Genomic DNA, 15,181 nt, shown 5'->3' with positions numbered 1-15,181 from the left:
CTGGGGCCCCCACATCTGCCACGATGCTCCCTCACACCGGGGGCCCCCGAGATGAGCTCTGGAGTGGTCCCGGCTCTTGAGAGAAACTTAAACCCATCCCCTGATCTGTGGTCTCTGAAAGGGCCCTGCTGGTCACTAGAAAAAGTGATGAGTAAGGAAAAGCGAGGAAGACACAGAGAGAAGTGGGCTGGCCTGTGTCACCCACATATTCAAGTATTCAAGCCCCATCTCCCAGTGCCTCAGGATTGACTGGACTGGGAAACAGGGTCTTTATAAAGAGATGACGAAGGTAAAACGAAGTATCTTGGATGCCCCTCCCCCCCACTCCCTCACCACAGGGATAGCACCTAACCCACTGTGACTGAAGTCCTTATGACACCAGAAAGTGACGCCAAGAATAAGCTTAGGAGGGAGGCCCACGTGAGGACACAGGGCAGAGACAAGCATCTACAGGCCTCCAGAGAAACAACCCCGCCCAGAGCTGGGTTCCCAGGCTCCAGGCTGGAAGCCACCAACTAACTTCCCGTGTTGAGGGGGAGGCCCCAGTCTGCGGCACTGGGGGGCCCAAGGGAGGTCCTCCCCATCTCAGCCGGGGGGGGGGTGCTCACCTATGAGCGGGAGCTCGTCCATGGTGATGCCCTGAGATCTGAGGTGCTTCTTGATGCAGGCCAGCCGCTGCACGTTGGGGCCCCAGCGCCGGCCCAGCTTGTGGATGTGCTGAATCTGCGTCACGAACCGCATCTCGTCGTTGAGCTTGCACTCGGGCCGCCAGTCCGGAGGGGGGATCACCCTGCACATGCCGTACTTCTCCACCTGAGCACGGACCGACTCGATGTAGACGAGCGGGTCGTGGAACTCCTTGGCAGACGGCCTGAGCACGGGGATCTCGTCCATGGCCGCCCAGCCGGCCCGGCCGCCCCCCTTGTCGGGCTTGGCCGCCGCCTCGTGCGGCTTGTGCAAGGGCTCCGTTTGCGAGGTAGAACGATTTTCACAGGAGGCGCCGTCCGTCTTGCCGTGTGCTTGTCTGCCCGGCGCGCTCTTGCCGGCCGTGGCCCGCTTCGGCCGGTTCCTTTCCAGGCTCCGCTCGGGCACTTCCTTCTTCACGTGCCCGTGCAGCAGAGCCTTCTCCGCAGGGGCCGGCACCGTGGGGGCCGGCACCGCCTTCCTGCCGGGGGCTTCGGCAGAGCCGGCCGGCCCTTTCATCTTCTTGGGCGGGGACTGCGGCTTCTCGGCCTGCTGTGCCTCTTCCAGTCTCCTCTTGGAGTTCCGCAGCCCCTCCCTCAGCTGCCGCCCCCCCACCTCCTTAGTGCATGACTTTGGGTTCAACCTGCCACTGACCTTGAGGCCATTGACGGCGTGCCCGGTGGACTTGGACGCCCCCCCGAGGGATAGCACCTGTTTGCGGGTTTTTGCATTGCTACTTTCAGTTTTCCCTGAGATTGTGTGGTTGACAGCGGAACTGGGCTTGTGGTGATTGGGTTTGGTTTCCTTGACCAGTTCTCTCTTGGCTTTGGTGTATGTGACAGTCCCCTTCGTCACCGTTGCAGTGTACTTCACAGTTTTGGACGGTGAAGGTCTGACTTCGCGCATCTTTTTGGCACTGGTTGCACTTGTACCCAGAGATGACATTCGAGTGACTCCGTTTACCTTCGACACCTGGGAGGCAGCAGGAGAAGCAGGGGGAGGAACAAGAGAAGCAGAATTAGTATCTTCCAAGAGGGTGACCCCTCCCCGCAGGGGGCCCAGCAGGGCCGGCCGCAGCAGCGGCACGGGGTTCCCGACAAGGGCGCACCACAGACACGGCCGTGAACGCAAGTCTCAAGACACTCGCTTTCGGGACCTTCGGACAAACACATGCCTATCCTGCCGCACAAAAACATGGCGCCTGCCCACGTGCCCGCAGCACGGTTTCCTGGGTGGCTTTCACGTTCCTGCTAAGGGCTCTTCCAGGAAATCAATGTTTCACGATGACAACCTGTGCAGTCACCCGCCGTCACCTGTCACAGGTTAAGGACATTTACAGCGGCAAGCCCCTGTGCCCATTTAGGGATGGACGGACAGACAGACGGACACACACACCCCCCCCCGTTCCAAGAAAAGACGAGTCTGCTGTTCTGCATGCTCCACAGAACAGCAGGCTCTGCCCACAGAATTTTTAAACCTAGGTGCTAAATACGGAAGGAAACGAAAATACCACAGAGAGAAAAGAGCAAGCGCACTCATGTGGCCCGGCTCCCATGCAGGTCACAGGGCACGCCCGGGCACGTGGCTGCCTGCGGCTGGCCTCGGACTGCCCCGTGGTCATGCAGACGGGGCTCCGGGGAACAGGGATGCAGCACCTCATCTCTCGGCCAAGTAGAGGGTGCCCGCCCGCCCGCCTGCCCTCTCAGGCACGGACAGCTCCTGTGTTCCCAGCCCCAACAAACTCCACGTTCGGTTCTATGGGAACCGGGTGAGCCAAGCAGCCCCTCCACACGGCTTGGACGCGGCAGTAATTCTGGGACACGTAAAAGTCACCCTTGTTTATAAAGCGAAACTGGAGAGTGACAGGAGGACACCGCAAACGCATCACTTCCAAAGGATGAGAAAGGGCCCAGCCCAGAGGTGCTGTGGAGGATGCAGCTTTGGGGAGGACATCCCATCCCAGCTCTGCCTGTCGGTGGCCTCTAACAGGTCGTTTGCATCCTGGGCTTCAATCTGTCATCTACAACATGAATTCGGAACACGGACTCCAAAGTTCCAGGGGCACCACCACCTCCAAAAGAGGCCGACTAAAAATTACACAATCCCCGGGAAACAGAACCATGGCCATCTCCTCTCACCAATCAGTAAGCCCTGTGAGGAGGTGACTGGGTCGAAGGAGCCTGTGCTCCCAAGTGAGGGAAGCTGACCAACCAGCTGCAGTCACACACAAGCGCCCCGTCCCGCCAGGCGGAGACATGCGGCTCCCATGGGCCCCGAAGCTGCCTCGCCAGAGTCAGGTTCTGCAGGACACGGCCTGAGTCCAAGTGACCTCTGCCCGAGGCCCGGGCCCAGCCCAGGAAAATGCACTTCGCCCCCACGGGGAAAAACAAAAACAAAACCAGAACTTTCCCATCAGTATCCAAACCAGGGCTGTCAGAATCCGCTGGAGGGCTTGTCCCCAAAACAGATTACTGGGCCCCACACCCGAGCTTTCCCAGCCACTAGGTCTGGGGTGGGGCCCGAGAACCCGAATTTCTAACCAGGTCCCGGGCAATGCCGGGGCCGATTCAGAACATACTTTGAGAACCACGGAGGCAAACTATCAGTAGGCAATCTGGAAACGGAGAAAGAAACATATTTCTTTATATGCCACTGCCTCTACAGAGTCCAATCAAAGCCCTAACTTCCTGGGGGGAGGCTGTGTTCCATAAGCCAACCCTGGGGCGTCTACGGAGTCAGGTTTCTGGAGACCCAGTGTGGACTCAGTGAGGGGCCAGACCGCCCTGGGGAGACCACAGGGCAGGCCCAGGGGCTACAATGCTCATTGCCACTACAGAGAAGCAGGACTGACCAGATCAGCTGGGGGGCAGAGGGGTCTGGAATAGAGAACGGGAAATTAAAACAAAACAACTAGCAGCCCAGCAACAGTAAGCGAAAAATACATTCGTACAACCTGCGGGTGGGGCAGACAAACTTCCCACGGTGAGAACCACGGATCAGGAAGAGGAGGTAAAGCAGGGAATACAAAGATCTTTTTTTTTAAATGCTTCCATTAACTAAACACAAAACAAACCGTTTAGAAAAACAAAAACAGTAAAATCCTGCTGTGGCTCGGAGAGATTTTTTTCCATCATCAAGAGACAGAGAGGCCTCAGGGATCCGGGATCCTTGAAGTGGAAAACATGCCCTTTAGGCCCTCGGTCTTTGCTTAACCGTAGAGAGGACAGCCTACTCCAAGTCTTCGCCCAGCCCCAACAGTGCAGATTCCACAGCCTAGCCCCCCACCGCGGATGCTGACCTGGTCCTTGAGGGTGGGAGCCCGTGCCCCGCTTCCCAGAGCACCCGCGGGAGACTGGACAGCCAGAGGGGAAGCTCTCAGACCCCACCTCAAAGAAGAGTGCAGAGGCCTTCAGTCCATCCATCTGCCATCTTGGAGGCACCCGATGACCTCTCCCGGTGTCCAGGGGGAGGTCAATTCCCTGCATGGCAGAATTCTAGAGAAAGATTCTGCCACCTTCAATGGCAAAAAGAACCTCCCTCTTCTTTACCTATTTCTGTCACCTTGAATACTGGTGGTTACTGCCAAGATGTGCAGCCAAATGCCCAGCTCTACCAGAAGGAGTTCCTCTAGTCCTTTCCTTCCTCACCGTCCTTACAAAGCCCTCTTCAAGAGCAGCTAGCTACCCAAATCCTATACCACATGTCCACATCACAAGCTCAGAGTCTGAAGGCATCTCCCTCGGGACTCATCAGAACAATGACCTTGATTTCAAAAAATAAGTTAGGGAGCCTGGAAAGGGCACATTTCATGGATCGTATTCCTTCTTCCCGCACCCCACTGCCCACCCAGTGTGTTACGCCTGCCAGCAGAGGCTGGATGCAGCTGACAAGCTGGCCCGTCACGGGAACCCATCTGTCCATTCCACCCACGGCGCCGTGTGACCTAAGGTAGGGACCGAACAAGACCAGCAACCTCGGACTCACCTGTCTGCACACAACCTTGCCTACTCCTTGGCCTGTCCTTGTCTTCAGGGGTCCAATGTTCAAATGGAATGGCGGAGAGCACTGTGTCACCTGGCCACTGAGGGTCTCACCCCCACCCACCGCCTTATCAAGCAGCAGCAAACCCCGAGTTTCAGCTTAACAAAACTCCCGGGTCAGCCAGCCAGCGCACGAAGTGGCGGGTCTGATGTCACTGGCGCGGGCCCTGGGGAAGTCCTTGCCCAACCTTGCCCAGGGCACGTGAGAGGTCACTTAATTCACTGAGGACTAAAGCGAAGGTAGTGTGTGTGGCAGAGCCCTCTGCTGTGCAATCACACACTTGAGCTGAGAAACTCCCTCTCTCCCAGCTGCTCCTTCTCTTGGCTCTGGCAGGGGTTTTGGCCTTCGTCTCCCACTCCCCCACAACCGCCTAGCTCTGCAGGAGGTGGGGCATCTGCAGCTTCTTCTTTGCCCACCACCATCCACCCATCACCTATAGCCCCATTCCCCCAGACATGCGGCCATGAGGCGGTTCGAGACATAGAAGCCGTCCTCCCTTCACAACCGGAAATCCCATCGTCAGCTCCGATCTCCCACCAGAGGGAGCTGCTGAGTCAGGAGCCCCGACCCAACCTTTCAGACCCCAGCAGAGCTGGGGAGGGGCTCAGGGGGGATGCTCAGGAGAAACATTTGCTGGTTGGGCAGAGCCTGCTTGAACTTTAAAATTTGGATTAAAAACCAAAGAGCCTGCGATGAACAACTGCACCAGACAGGCAGTGAGTTCCGGAGGGGGAAGGCCTGCTGGGACAGCAGGCTCCTGCATTAGAGAAAGGGTGAGACCCAAATTCATGAGCGTGGGTTTCGGGTGGGAGTCCCTAAACCTTTGAAGGCACCTGCTCCGACTACAGGCGACTGAGTCACAAATAACACGCCACCAACACGTACAATTCCACCTACAAGTGTAATCTGATGAGGAACAGTTAAACCCTGAACATTCTTAACAGTGGAGGTGATTTTCTGACTTTTTTTTTCTCTCTGGATGTTTCTATTTTATTTTCCACAACTTTAAAACAAAACAAAACTACTCCCAATTCTTTGATCAGAGTTTAAACCTCCTCTTTGAATCCCTGAGGCCAAGATATTTTTGGCAACCCGGGTACAGCTGATTGTGAGGACCCAGAGCTCAGCAGATCTTCCCGCCAAGCGAGTCTGCACGAGGCGAACCTCCTCCACGGTGCGGGCTCAGCCTCAGCACGATACGGAAGGTCAGGAAGGGGGCTGCGTCTGCTGCAGCCTGACAATCTACTTCCAGGCTTACCGACCGCACAAACTTCCAAAGAGTAAAGACCTCCTCCAGACGCTCTTGGAAACCAACATTTCAAAACCCTCCCCTGGGGGCCTAAGGTCATTGGTCTTACCATCCTCAGTGTGTTACGGTCTTTTAGTGCATTTAAACTGAAGGGGTAGGTTAAGGACACAGAGCTCATGTCCACGTTACCTGCCACTGCCCCCCGACAAGCCCAGGGCGGCACACGCGTGACAGGGACAGCGCCGCCGCAATCATAAAGGCGCGAGGCTGGGAAGGGGAAGTGCACAGGCCCAGGCTCGGAGGCTCAGTCTCAGGCTCTAACAAAGCACAGCCAGGAACACGTGGCTTCGTGCAAGGTAACAAGGAAGGGGCTCTTGTAAGTAAAAAGAGCAAGCGATCAGTGCCTCTGAGTGCATCAGCGCAAACAGGGCGAAGCCCGTTCTGAGCAGCACCCCCTGGACACTGTACCCCCCTACCGCCCACCCACCCTCACTATGATAATCGTTCATCCTTCGATTTCAGGTGGACCCAGATAAATTAATCCTATTTGAAGTTAAAAATCAACATACCCTCTGGCCCCTATCTTTGATGCGGGTGAAGGATGAAAGGTCAGATTCTAGTCATTTCCATTAGGCAGTTACAAAGGAATCTGCAATTTACCTTTACTGACCTTATTTTTTCAGTCTTTAAATAAAGGGATCTCGTGGTTTCTAAATTGTCCTTTCATTTCTCCCAATCTTGTTGAGAGGGGAGTGGGCATGATTGCCTCCAAATGAACAACAGGGCCCAGGAGGGTCAGATATCTTAAGATTCAGTGAAGGTCATGGTCAGCACCAAATGAGAGCTGGAGCCCTGGGCCGGCCCTTCTGGGGTCCGGGGAGGAGGGGGTAGGAGAAAAGACCTGAGCAGGACACGTTGACACCCCACCTGCAAAGGTGGTCACCTGAAAAAAAGCATGTAAGCCAGGCTCCTGCAGTTACTCAGGGACAGGAGGCTGCTCTACGAGGGGCACCCGGATTTCTCCTCCGACTCCAGGCTGCACACGTGTGAAACGGGCCGCATGTGCATGCCAGGGAGCAAGGGGGTGGAGGGGTCCTCCCTACACCCCCAACTCTTCCCTCCAGCGTTCAGTTACAAAGGGACGTGCCGAGTTGAGGGGCTGGGCTGAGGGGGCACTCTGACCAACTGACACCAGAGGTTTACTCAATTCAGACTCACCCGTGAGGGTCAAAGTACATGTGTGGGTGCACGTGTGGCTGTGTGTGCACACGCATGATCATGATTCCGCCTGAACATCAAGTCCTATTCATCCCTTACTCGGGGGCCCCTTATAAGCCCTTCAGTCCCTGCCCCACAGGTGCAAGCTCCCCTTACTCTGGAGGTCCCTTCTTAATTCTTCTCTTTCATAAACAACACACCTGTAGGAGGATTGTGCACAAGTGCCTATCAGGCCAACTCTCTGGAAAGGGAGTGGGGATGATTTGCCAAAAACACACAGGTATGGTGCGTCCTGGTCTCGAGAACTGGGCATCCAGCAGGGACCCGGGAGGCCAATTAATCCCACAATCACTCGTGGCTGTGCTCTCAAGGAAAACTGTGAGGTCTGTGTTTCGGGAATACGCTACAACTACTTACTCGATCTCAAAATAACAGGCCCGAGGATGAAATATGTGAGGACCCTGGAAACGCCAGTATGAGGACTCTTGCCTTGTTCACCCCGCCCCACCCGAAGAGCTGAATCACCTGTAGAAGCTAAGGGTAAAACTAATAACGTATGTGTAACACACACGTGCACTCCCATGCGTATGCACACGAATACACAACACGAATACACATATTCAGGGAGAAATCATGCCATCACCAAGATCAAGAAAGGTCGTACGTAAAGAGCAGCTCCACAAAGGGAGAAATTCCAGTGTCCCCGCCATCTCTTGGTCTTTCCAGAACACTGCCGCTCAGGAAATCTCCGTCCTTGCCCTGATCAATCTTTAAAGATTACAGTCAGTCTCTGGTCTACTCTGGGGAAAAGGTTAGCTCTGGGTCATAAATACCCCGTGAGGAGAGCTCATCTGCGATCCCTAAGGCTCCATGACTTTAAAATGTGGCAAGAAAGGAGCAGAGGGGTCAGTGGAAATGCCACCAGCCAGGGGACACAGCCCTTCCACTGTGTGCCTCCAGACACCTGCCTGTCTCCCGACCAAGCCTCCTGGGGCCCTGAGAAATCACTGCCCAAAGACAGGAACAACAGGAGTGGCTGAGCCTGAGGCCATTCTTGAGAGTTTCCTGACAGGATCCGTGTTACCTAGTGCGACCCCGAAAGGGGGACAGGGGGAAGTGGGGCTGGAGAGCTAGATGTAGCTGCACCCTGCCGATCTGGGGCGTGGGGGGGAGGGGCTGCTCAGCGGTGAGCGCCCAGGCTCATCCTCTGCTCCTCAGTCCTGCAAGAGACGCTAACCTGTCACGTTACGAAGAACAGGGAAGCAGACCAGGATTGTCCCTGGACAGCGCTGGGCAGTCTGCTGGCCCGTTTCCAAGGTGTAGCTTCTCTGGGCTCAACCGGAGAGAGCAAGAGGATTCTAACTCATCTGGCGCCCGGGACACAGGGGTGGAAGGAGGTAATGCAGGAGGCAAGTTCCCTTTGTCCATCGCCAATGCACAGGATCCCAGGGTGCACTCCAGGGCTGAATGCGAACGCACCACCAGACCAGCCAACAGACGTTCCGAGCAGGGGCGTGTGCATGAACCCCTCTGTGCAAAGGCGAGCTTTCCCTCCCCGTCCTACCTCTGAGCACCACCCTCCTGCGGTGTGAGCTCTCTCGTTACGGAGTTCGTGAGGCTCCAGCTCCCATGTCCCCTTCAGTTATGTTGGTGACATGGGGAAGTGGCATCTGGCAGGCAGCCTGGGGGCCAGAGCGAGATCCCCTGTGCAGCAGGACCGGGCTTTACCTGTTTCCGTAAGTCCTGAGCCGACCGATGCAGAGGGGGGTGGTGGTGGTTAGCAGCGAGCCCCTTGGCCGAGGAGCCCGTGGATGGGGCTGCTGGGGGGGGGAGCCGCTGAGCCCTGTTCCCTCCGGCTGTCAGCCCGGTGATCGCTGTGCTTCTCCTTCCCGGGAGTGGCCTCTTTGCTTTTGTGTTTTTGAACAGGTTCTTTCTCCCGTGATGGCCTGCTGGAACCATTGAAAACTAGAAAGGAAGGAGAGAGAACAAGGTCACTACATCAGGGGCTGTTACCATCGCGTGAGTGCCAAAGGCACTGATGTCAAGAGGAAAGAAAGCATTCCGGACGGGCTTCGAGTCCCATCCACGCCCGAGGGTGACCCCAAGTCAAAACACCACCTTCCCCCCCACCCCCAACGTAAAAACCGGGAATAAGCCCAGGCCCTGAGACAAAAACCATTCGAAGCACATCCAAAGAATTATTTGCTGTGGTTGAAACGCTTGAAAAATCTATTTTTAACAAACCCTACTGAAACAAACCCAGCAGCCCTCAGAATACCAACATCACACCTTAAACAAAAAGACAAATTAAACCGAAGAAACGAACACAAACGGCCACATCCCGAAAACAGGACCGCCCGCGTATGAAGACGCAGGAGATCTGGATCGTATCTTCTCAGACGTAAAGTCATGCGTCGTCGGGAGACTTGAGGATCTGCCCACAGATACGGGTCAGAGATGCAGCTCCCGTAAGTGCCCCGAGGGCGACCAGAGGGGAGAGAGCCCATCAGGGTGGCAGCCAGACCTGATTCCATTCCAGAAGCCCTCGCGGCGGTCACGGCCAACACGCTCAAGCAGTGGACCGTGCCCAGCCTTAGAATCCGAAGGGCCCGGCAGGACGTGGTCAACATGCCCATTTTACAGATGAAGCCAACAGAACAGGGAGAGAAGGGGAGTGCTTGCTGGAGTCGGCTGCCTGCCTCCCAGGCCCACCTGCCCTCCCCGACCCCCTGGAGGCCACCCACCAAGGCAGTTCCAGAAGAGGGCAGCACTATGCTTGGCATCTTTATAGGAAAACGCCGATTCGGTTCCTGTCGTGTGTCCCCTCCTCTGCGTTACAGCTGGGGCTGACGACCACAGACCCGTGGGTCTGGCCACTCTCCCCGGAATCTGTGAGCCGTTCCCACCTGTTCCTCCCTCAGCACAGGGGTCCCCTCCCCTCACACCATCCCAGCCGTGGTGGTGGTGGTGGTGGTGGCTGGTCTCTTCCTTCGGGGAAGGAGAAAGGAGGGACAGGCGGGGACGCTCCGGGGAACCCTTGCACCTGTCCTTTGTGAAGGGCTCCCGGTGCATTTCCTGACAAAGGCCAGCCTTGCAGGTCCGCGCGCCCACCGCCCTCGGGCACCTGCTCTCCGCCCCGACTGGGCTGTGCAGAAGTCCAGACACAGGGTCCACGGGCCCGGCCGCTCCTCTCAGTGGGAGCCTCCTCCTGCTGGCGTGAAGCAGCCTCTCGCCCCTCCACCCCCGGCCCCCTTCCATGAGCCCAAAACCAACGAAGCCTCTCTTCTGAGGACAGCCACCTCCAGCTCCCTGAACTTTCTCTTTCACCTCCATTATGTCCCTTAAAGGACTGTGATGCCTCAGAGGTTGCAAATATTTTCCTCTTCTCTGTCATTTTTGCTTTCCCATCTATTGTGAGGCTAAATCTGCTAACCCATTTTTTAATTTTTTTTTTAAGATTTATTTGAGAGAGAGAGAGAGCGTGCGCGCACAAGCAGGGAGAGAGGCAAAGGGAGAGGGAGAAGCGGGCTCCCCGCTGAGCAGGGACCCCGATTCGGGGCTCAATCCCAGGACCCTCAGATCCTGACCCGAGCTGAAGGCAGACGCTTAACCCACTGAGCCACCCAGGCGTCCCCTAACCCATTTTTTTTCTAAATCTGTCTTCATGTTTATGCTTAGAAAGCCCACCCGTATTTCCAAATGCTAAGAGAGCCCTCCACGTTTCCTCCTGATTGTTTTCTGATCGCAACGCTTACACGGTCGTCTTTAGTCCACTTACTTACAAGCAGGCAGACGACAGAACAGAGGTTTATGTTTCTCCTGCCTGGACTGGCTGTGAACCTCAGTGACTGCCTATTCTAAACAGAGTTTCAATCCTGCAGTGAAAGACCCTGCGCATCAAAAATACGGTGTATGATGCGGCATTGTGGGAGGTTCTCCTGGATGTTCTCAGTTACAGGGAACCTGGAGAGCCGTGAATGACAGGCATTTATTCTAAGTGTCAGTAACTGCACTTTGTCAGAGTCCATCGATCACACCGACAGCATCTGTGCTTACTTTCAAGACAAATTAAAAGCAACATCCGTAAGAAGCCATACTTGGGTGTGATTAAAACTGAAGCTAAGGAACATGGATCTAGGCAATTCTTGACCATTCATTCACCCATTTTCTAGAGCAGTGAACACAGCTTCTTTACTGAAAACAGCACGGGAACCTGGCTCGTTTGGAATTTTGTCTTTTTTTTTTTTTTTAAATCTCAAATATTCTATACTCCTCTGCACTTCGTCAGTTCTGTAATTACTTCCCTTCATTCAGTTAAAGAGATGTGCTCCCATGGGTCTGTTCTCGTTTGTAACACTGTGTTATGTAGCAGCTCAATTCCCTTGCGACCCGGCAAGTTTATCTGCTCCTCGGTGTTCTCCTCTGTAGAATGGGGAGAACGCATGCTCCATGCATGGAGGTTTGAGAAACCTCCCCAGTGCCCGTTCAGAAGGACCGGCTCAGACGACTAAGGAGTCAGACCACCTGGCAAGCCCTCCTCTTGCTTTCTGTCCTCCCTGCCCGGAGAAGCATGAAGAAGGGCTTTGATAAGGACAAGGGGCTGGCCTGGGCAGAGCTCTGTTTCATGGGAAAAAGACGTGTTGCTGATGCCCAGCCCGGGCAAGAAGAAATCAATGCTGAAAACACATCTGGTATTTTTCTACTGGTTTAATGAGCGACTCGACCCCTGGGGGGATAGGAGACCCTTTCAGGGGATTCCCTGGGTCAAAATTATTTTTGTCATTGTACCAAGATCCTTATTTGCCTTTCTCACCGTGATGATTTCAGGGATGGTACAAAGAGAAGGTGGATCAGCATCAGGGAAATGCTGATCAAAACCACCATGAGACACCAGCCACTTCACATCCAGTAGGATGGCCGTCCTCCAAAGACAGATAATGGGGAGTGCTGGTGAGGACTCAGAGAAATTCTAACCCTCCTTCACTGCTGGGGGGGATGTAAGATGTTGCAGCCACTTTGGTAAACAGGCCAGAAGTTCCACAAAAAATGAAACAGAGTTACCGTGTGGCCCAGCAATTCCACTCCCTGGTATGTACACAGGAGGAATGAAATATATGTCCATACTGAGGTGCCTGACTCTTGGTTCTGGCTCAGGTCATGATCTCAGGATCTTGAGATGGAGCCGGTCTGACGTCAGGCTCTGTGCTGAGCAGGGAGCTGGCTCAAGATTCTCTCTCTGGGGGGCGCCTGAGTGGCTCAGTCAGTTAAGCGTCTGCCTTCGGCTCAGGTCATGATCCCAGGGTCCTGGGATCGAGTCCTGCATCGGGCTCCCTGCTCAGCTGGTAGTCGGCTTCTCCCTCTGCCACTCCCCTCCTCCAACTTGTGCTCTCCTCTCTCGCCCACTGTCTCTCAAATAAAATCTCAAAAAAGATTCTGTCTGCCCCTCCCCCACTCATGTACCCATGCTCTCTTTAAAATAAACAAACAAATCTTTAAATATTTATCTCCACATAAAAACTTGTGGATAAATGTTTGAGGCACAATTAATAATTAAAAACTGAGGGGAAACCCAAAGGTTTCATCAACTGATATTTAGATAAACAAAACAGGGTATTATCCATCCAAAAAAAGGAATCAAGGACTCACAGGTGCGCCAGTGTGAAGGGTCTAGAAAACACTACAGTAAGTGAAAGAAGCTGATGACAAAAGGTCATGTATCGTAGGAGCTTGTTCATATGAAATCACCAGACAGATCTATACAGAGCGCCAGGAAGTAGATGCACGGTTGCCAGTGGCTGGGGAGGTTTCAGGAAACGGGGAATGACTGCTAATGGGAACAAGGTTTTCCAGGGAAAACATGATGAAAACAGCCCCCAAAGCTGACTGTGGGGATGGCTGCACAACTCAATATATGAAAAACTACTGAATTGTAAATTTTTGATAAATGCTAGGATTTGTGAATCATATCCCAATACAACTATTAGTTTTTTAAAAAGCTTGGGGGGGGGCACTTAGGATGTGGGGGGCTCAGGGTTAAGTGTCCAACTCCTGATGTGGGCTCAGGTCATGATCTCAGGGTCATGAGATCGAGCCCTGCAGCGAGCCCTGCAGCGAGCTCTGCGCTGAGCTCCGTGCTGGGCGTGGAGCCTGCTTAAGATTCTCCCTCTCCCTCTGCCCCTCCACCCCTCACTCTCTCACGAGGCTTGCTCTTAAAAACAAAACCCAGCGGGCAAAACTGCTGGTGCCTGAACACAAAATCAGTGCAGATGCAGCAAACCACACTCCTAAGTATTGTATACATCCTTACCAGTTACTACCAGTTAAAAAGAAGGTAGGAAAGGAAAGCCAGTTCTCATCTCTGGCAGCAATAAAGCAGGTACTAAAATGGTTACAGGTACTAAATCCCGACCCTCGGGTGTCCATGCTTTGTGACAAAATGGCAAATACACATGAAGCACTTCTGCTGCACATCAACATAGTTTATTTCCAGGGAAAGATGACGCAGTGTGATGGTTTAGGGTGCAGAACTAGCTGTCTGCATGGAACGCTATTTTCATCTGAAAGGACTGATATAGTGGTTTGGCCACTGTTTTTCTCAAAGATGAATCTAATGATCCTGCCGTGGAAAATAACATATAGCTTTTGCTGCCAGGAATGGAATTCAGTGGATTTGGGGCAAAAATTACAGTCGTGGAACAGCTTTCTCTCCCACTGAGTTCCAGCACCTTTCCACAGTTTGGAAAGCCTTCTCTGGCGAGGCCAGGGGACATGTGGGACTGTTTGATCGTGTTTAGTGAAGGTGCTGACAATTGGAAGAGGTACTTGGTGAAGCACTGTTTTCAAATGATCGACGCGAAACCTGACAAAATTGCGCAAGGGTAAGAGATCCATTCAAAGCCCAAGGCAAACCGATGGATTTTAATGTAACAGAGCATGAAAGGTTCACCGGACCAGTTCAGACTGCTGTGCCAACCGACCTGCAGGAAACTACCACTGGTTGAGTCCGGGTGTGATACCAAAGGATAAAATCATCCCCCCAAATTCCTCCCTTTCCTGACTATATTTTCATCTGAGACGTATTTTCTTTGTAGACGTCACCCTAAACTAAGTACTGCAAGAGACTGCTTACAAAAACAGTAGAACCTAGTCTTCTACTAAGCCAGGTCTTAAAGAGATTTGCAAAAATGCAAAACAATGCAACTCTTCCCAGCTGTAACTTTTGGGGTTTGGAATATAGTTACTTTTTATAAAAATATTGCTTGTGTTAATGTGTAATGGGTTTGTGTCATTTAAAAAAATATATATTTTAGGGGCGCCTGGCTGGCTCAGTCACAAGAGCATATGACTCTTGATCTCTGGGTCGGGAGTTCAAGCCCCACACTGGGTGCAGACATTACTAAAAACAAGCTTTAAAAAATAAATAGAAGTCTTAAAAGTATTTTAAAATCTCCTCACTTTCAATTTTCATATGGTAAATACCCATAAATACAATCCTTTGGGGGTCCCTGAGTAGAAAGGGTCTCAAAACCAAGAAGCCAGACATCGCTAGGCTGGAGCATCTTTCTCCATGGTTAGCTCCATCATGGTTTCCAGAGATTTGGCAGACCCTGTACTTAGGTCTAGATCTCCAAACCCCCGAAAATCTCAGGCTCTGAGAGGAAGCTGCCTAAATTTGAGTCCAAGAATCATGTGCTATGTGACCTTGGGCTAGCACCTGTCCAAGCTTTAGTTCTCCATTTACTACCTCGCGGGGTTGCTTGGAGGAATCAATGAGAGAGAATATTCATCTAGAAAGGGGCTAGTGGGCCGTGAAGCCAGCACTGGCCAAACGTTGGCTTGTCAGGATCACCACACTCCTTCTGACGGAGCCCATGCCAGAGATATAAGTTCATTCCACTCCTTTCCATACAAACCACGGGACAACCCAGCGGCTCCATGGGGACCTCAAGGAAAAATCCGTGAAGAGCGGCACCGTTAGGGTAGCCAGCG

General features: G+C 53.4%; 1 protein-coding gene across 1 annotated transcript in view; it reads right to left on the bottom strand.

Moving 5' to 3' along the window:
• JARID2 (jumonji and AT-rich interaction domain containing 2) overlaps positions 1-15,181 on the bottom strand; it is a 250,040-nt gene that overhangs the window by 21,761 nt on the left and 213,098 nt on the right. The window contains 3 exon segments of the mRNA XM_025891071.2: positions 609-1,656; positions 8,921-9,022; positions 9,024-9,157. Of these exon segments, the coding sequence (XP_025746856.1) occupies positions 609-1,656; positions 8,921-9,022; positions 9,024-9,157 (1,284 nt within the window).

Source organism: Callorhinus ursinus, unplaced genomic scaffold (assembly GCF_003265705.2).
Source record: "Callorhinus ursinus isolate GAN/ISIS: 27379988/994484 unplaced genomic scaffold, GSC_fseal_2.0 scaffold26, whole genome shotgun sequence".
NCBI lineage: Eukaryota > Metazoa > Chordata > Mammalia > Carnivora > Otariidae > Callorhinus > Callorhinus ursinus.
Note: the sequence above shows the minus strand (reverse complement) of the source record. Positions and strands in the feature narration are given on the sequence as shown.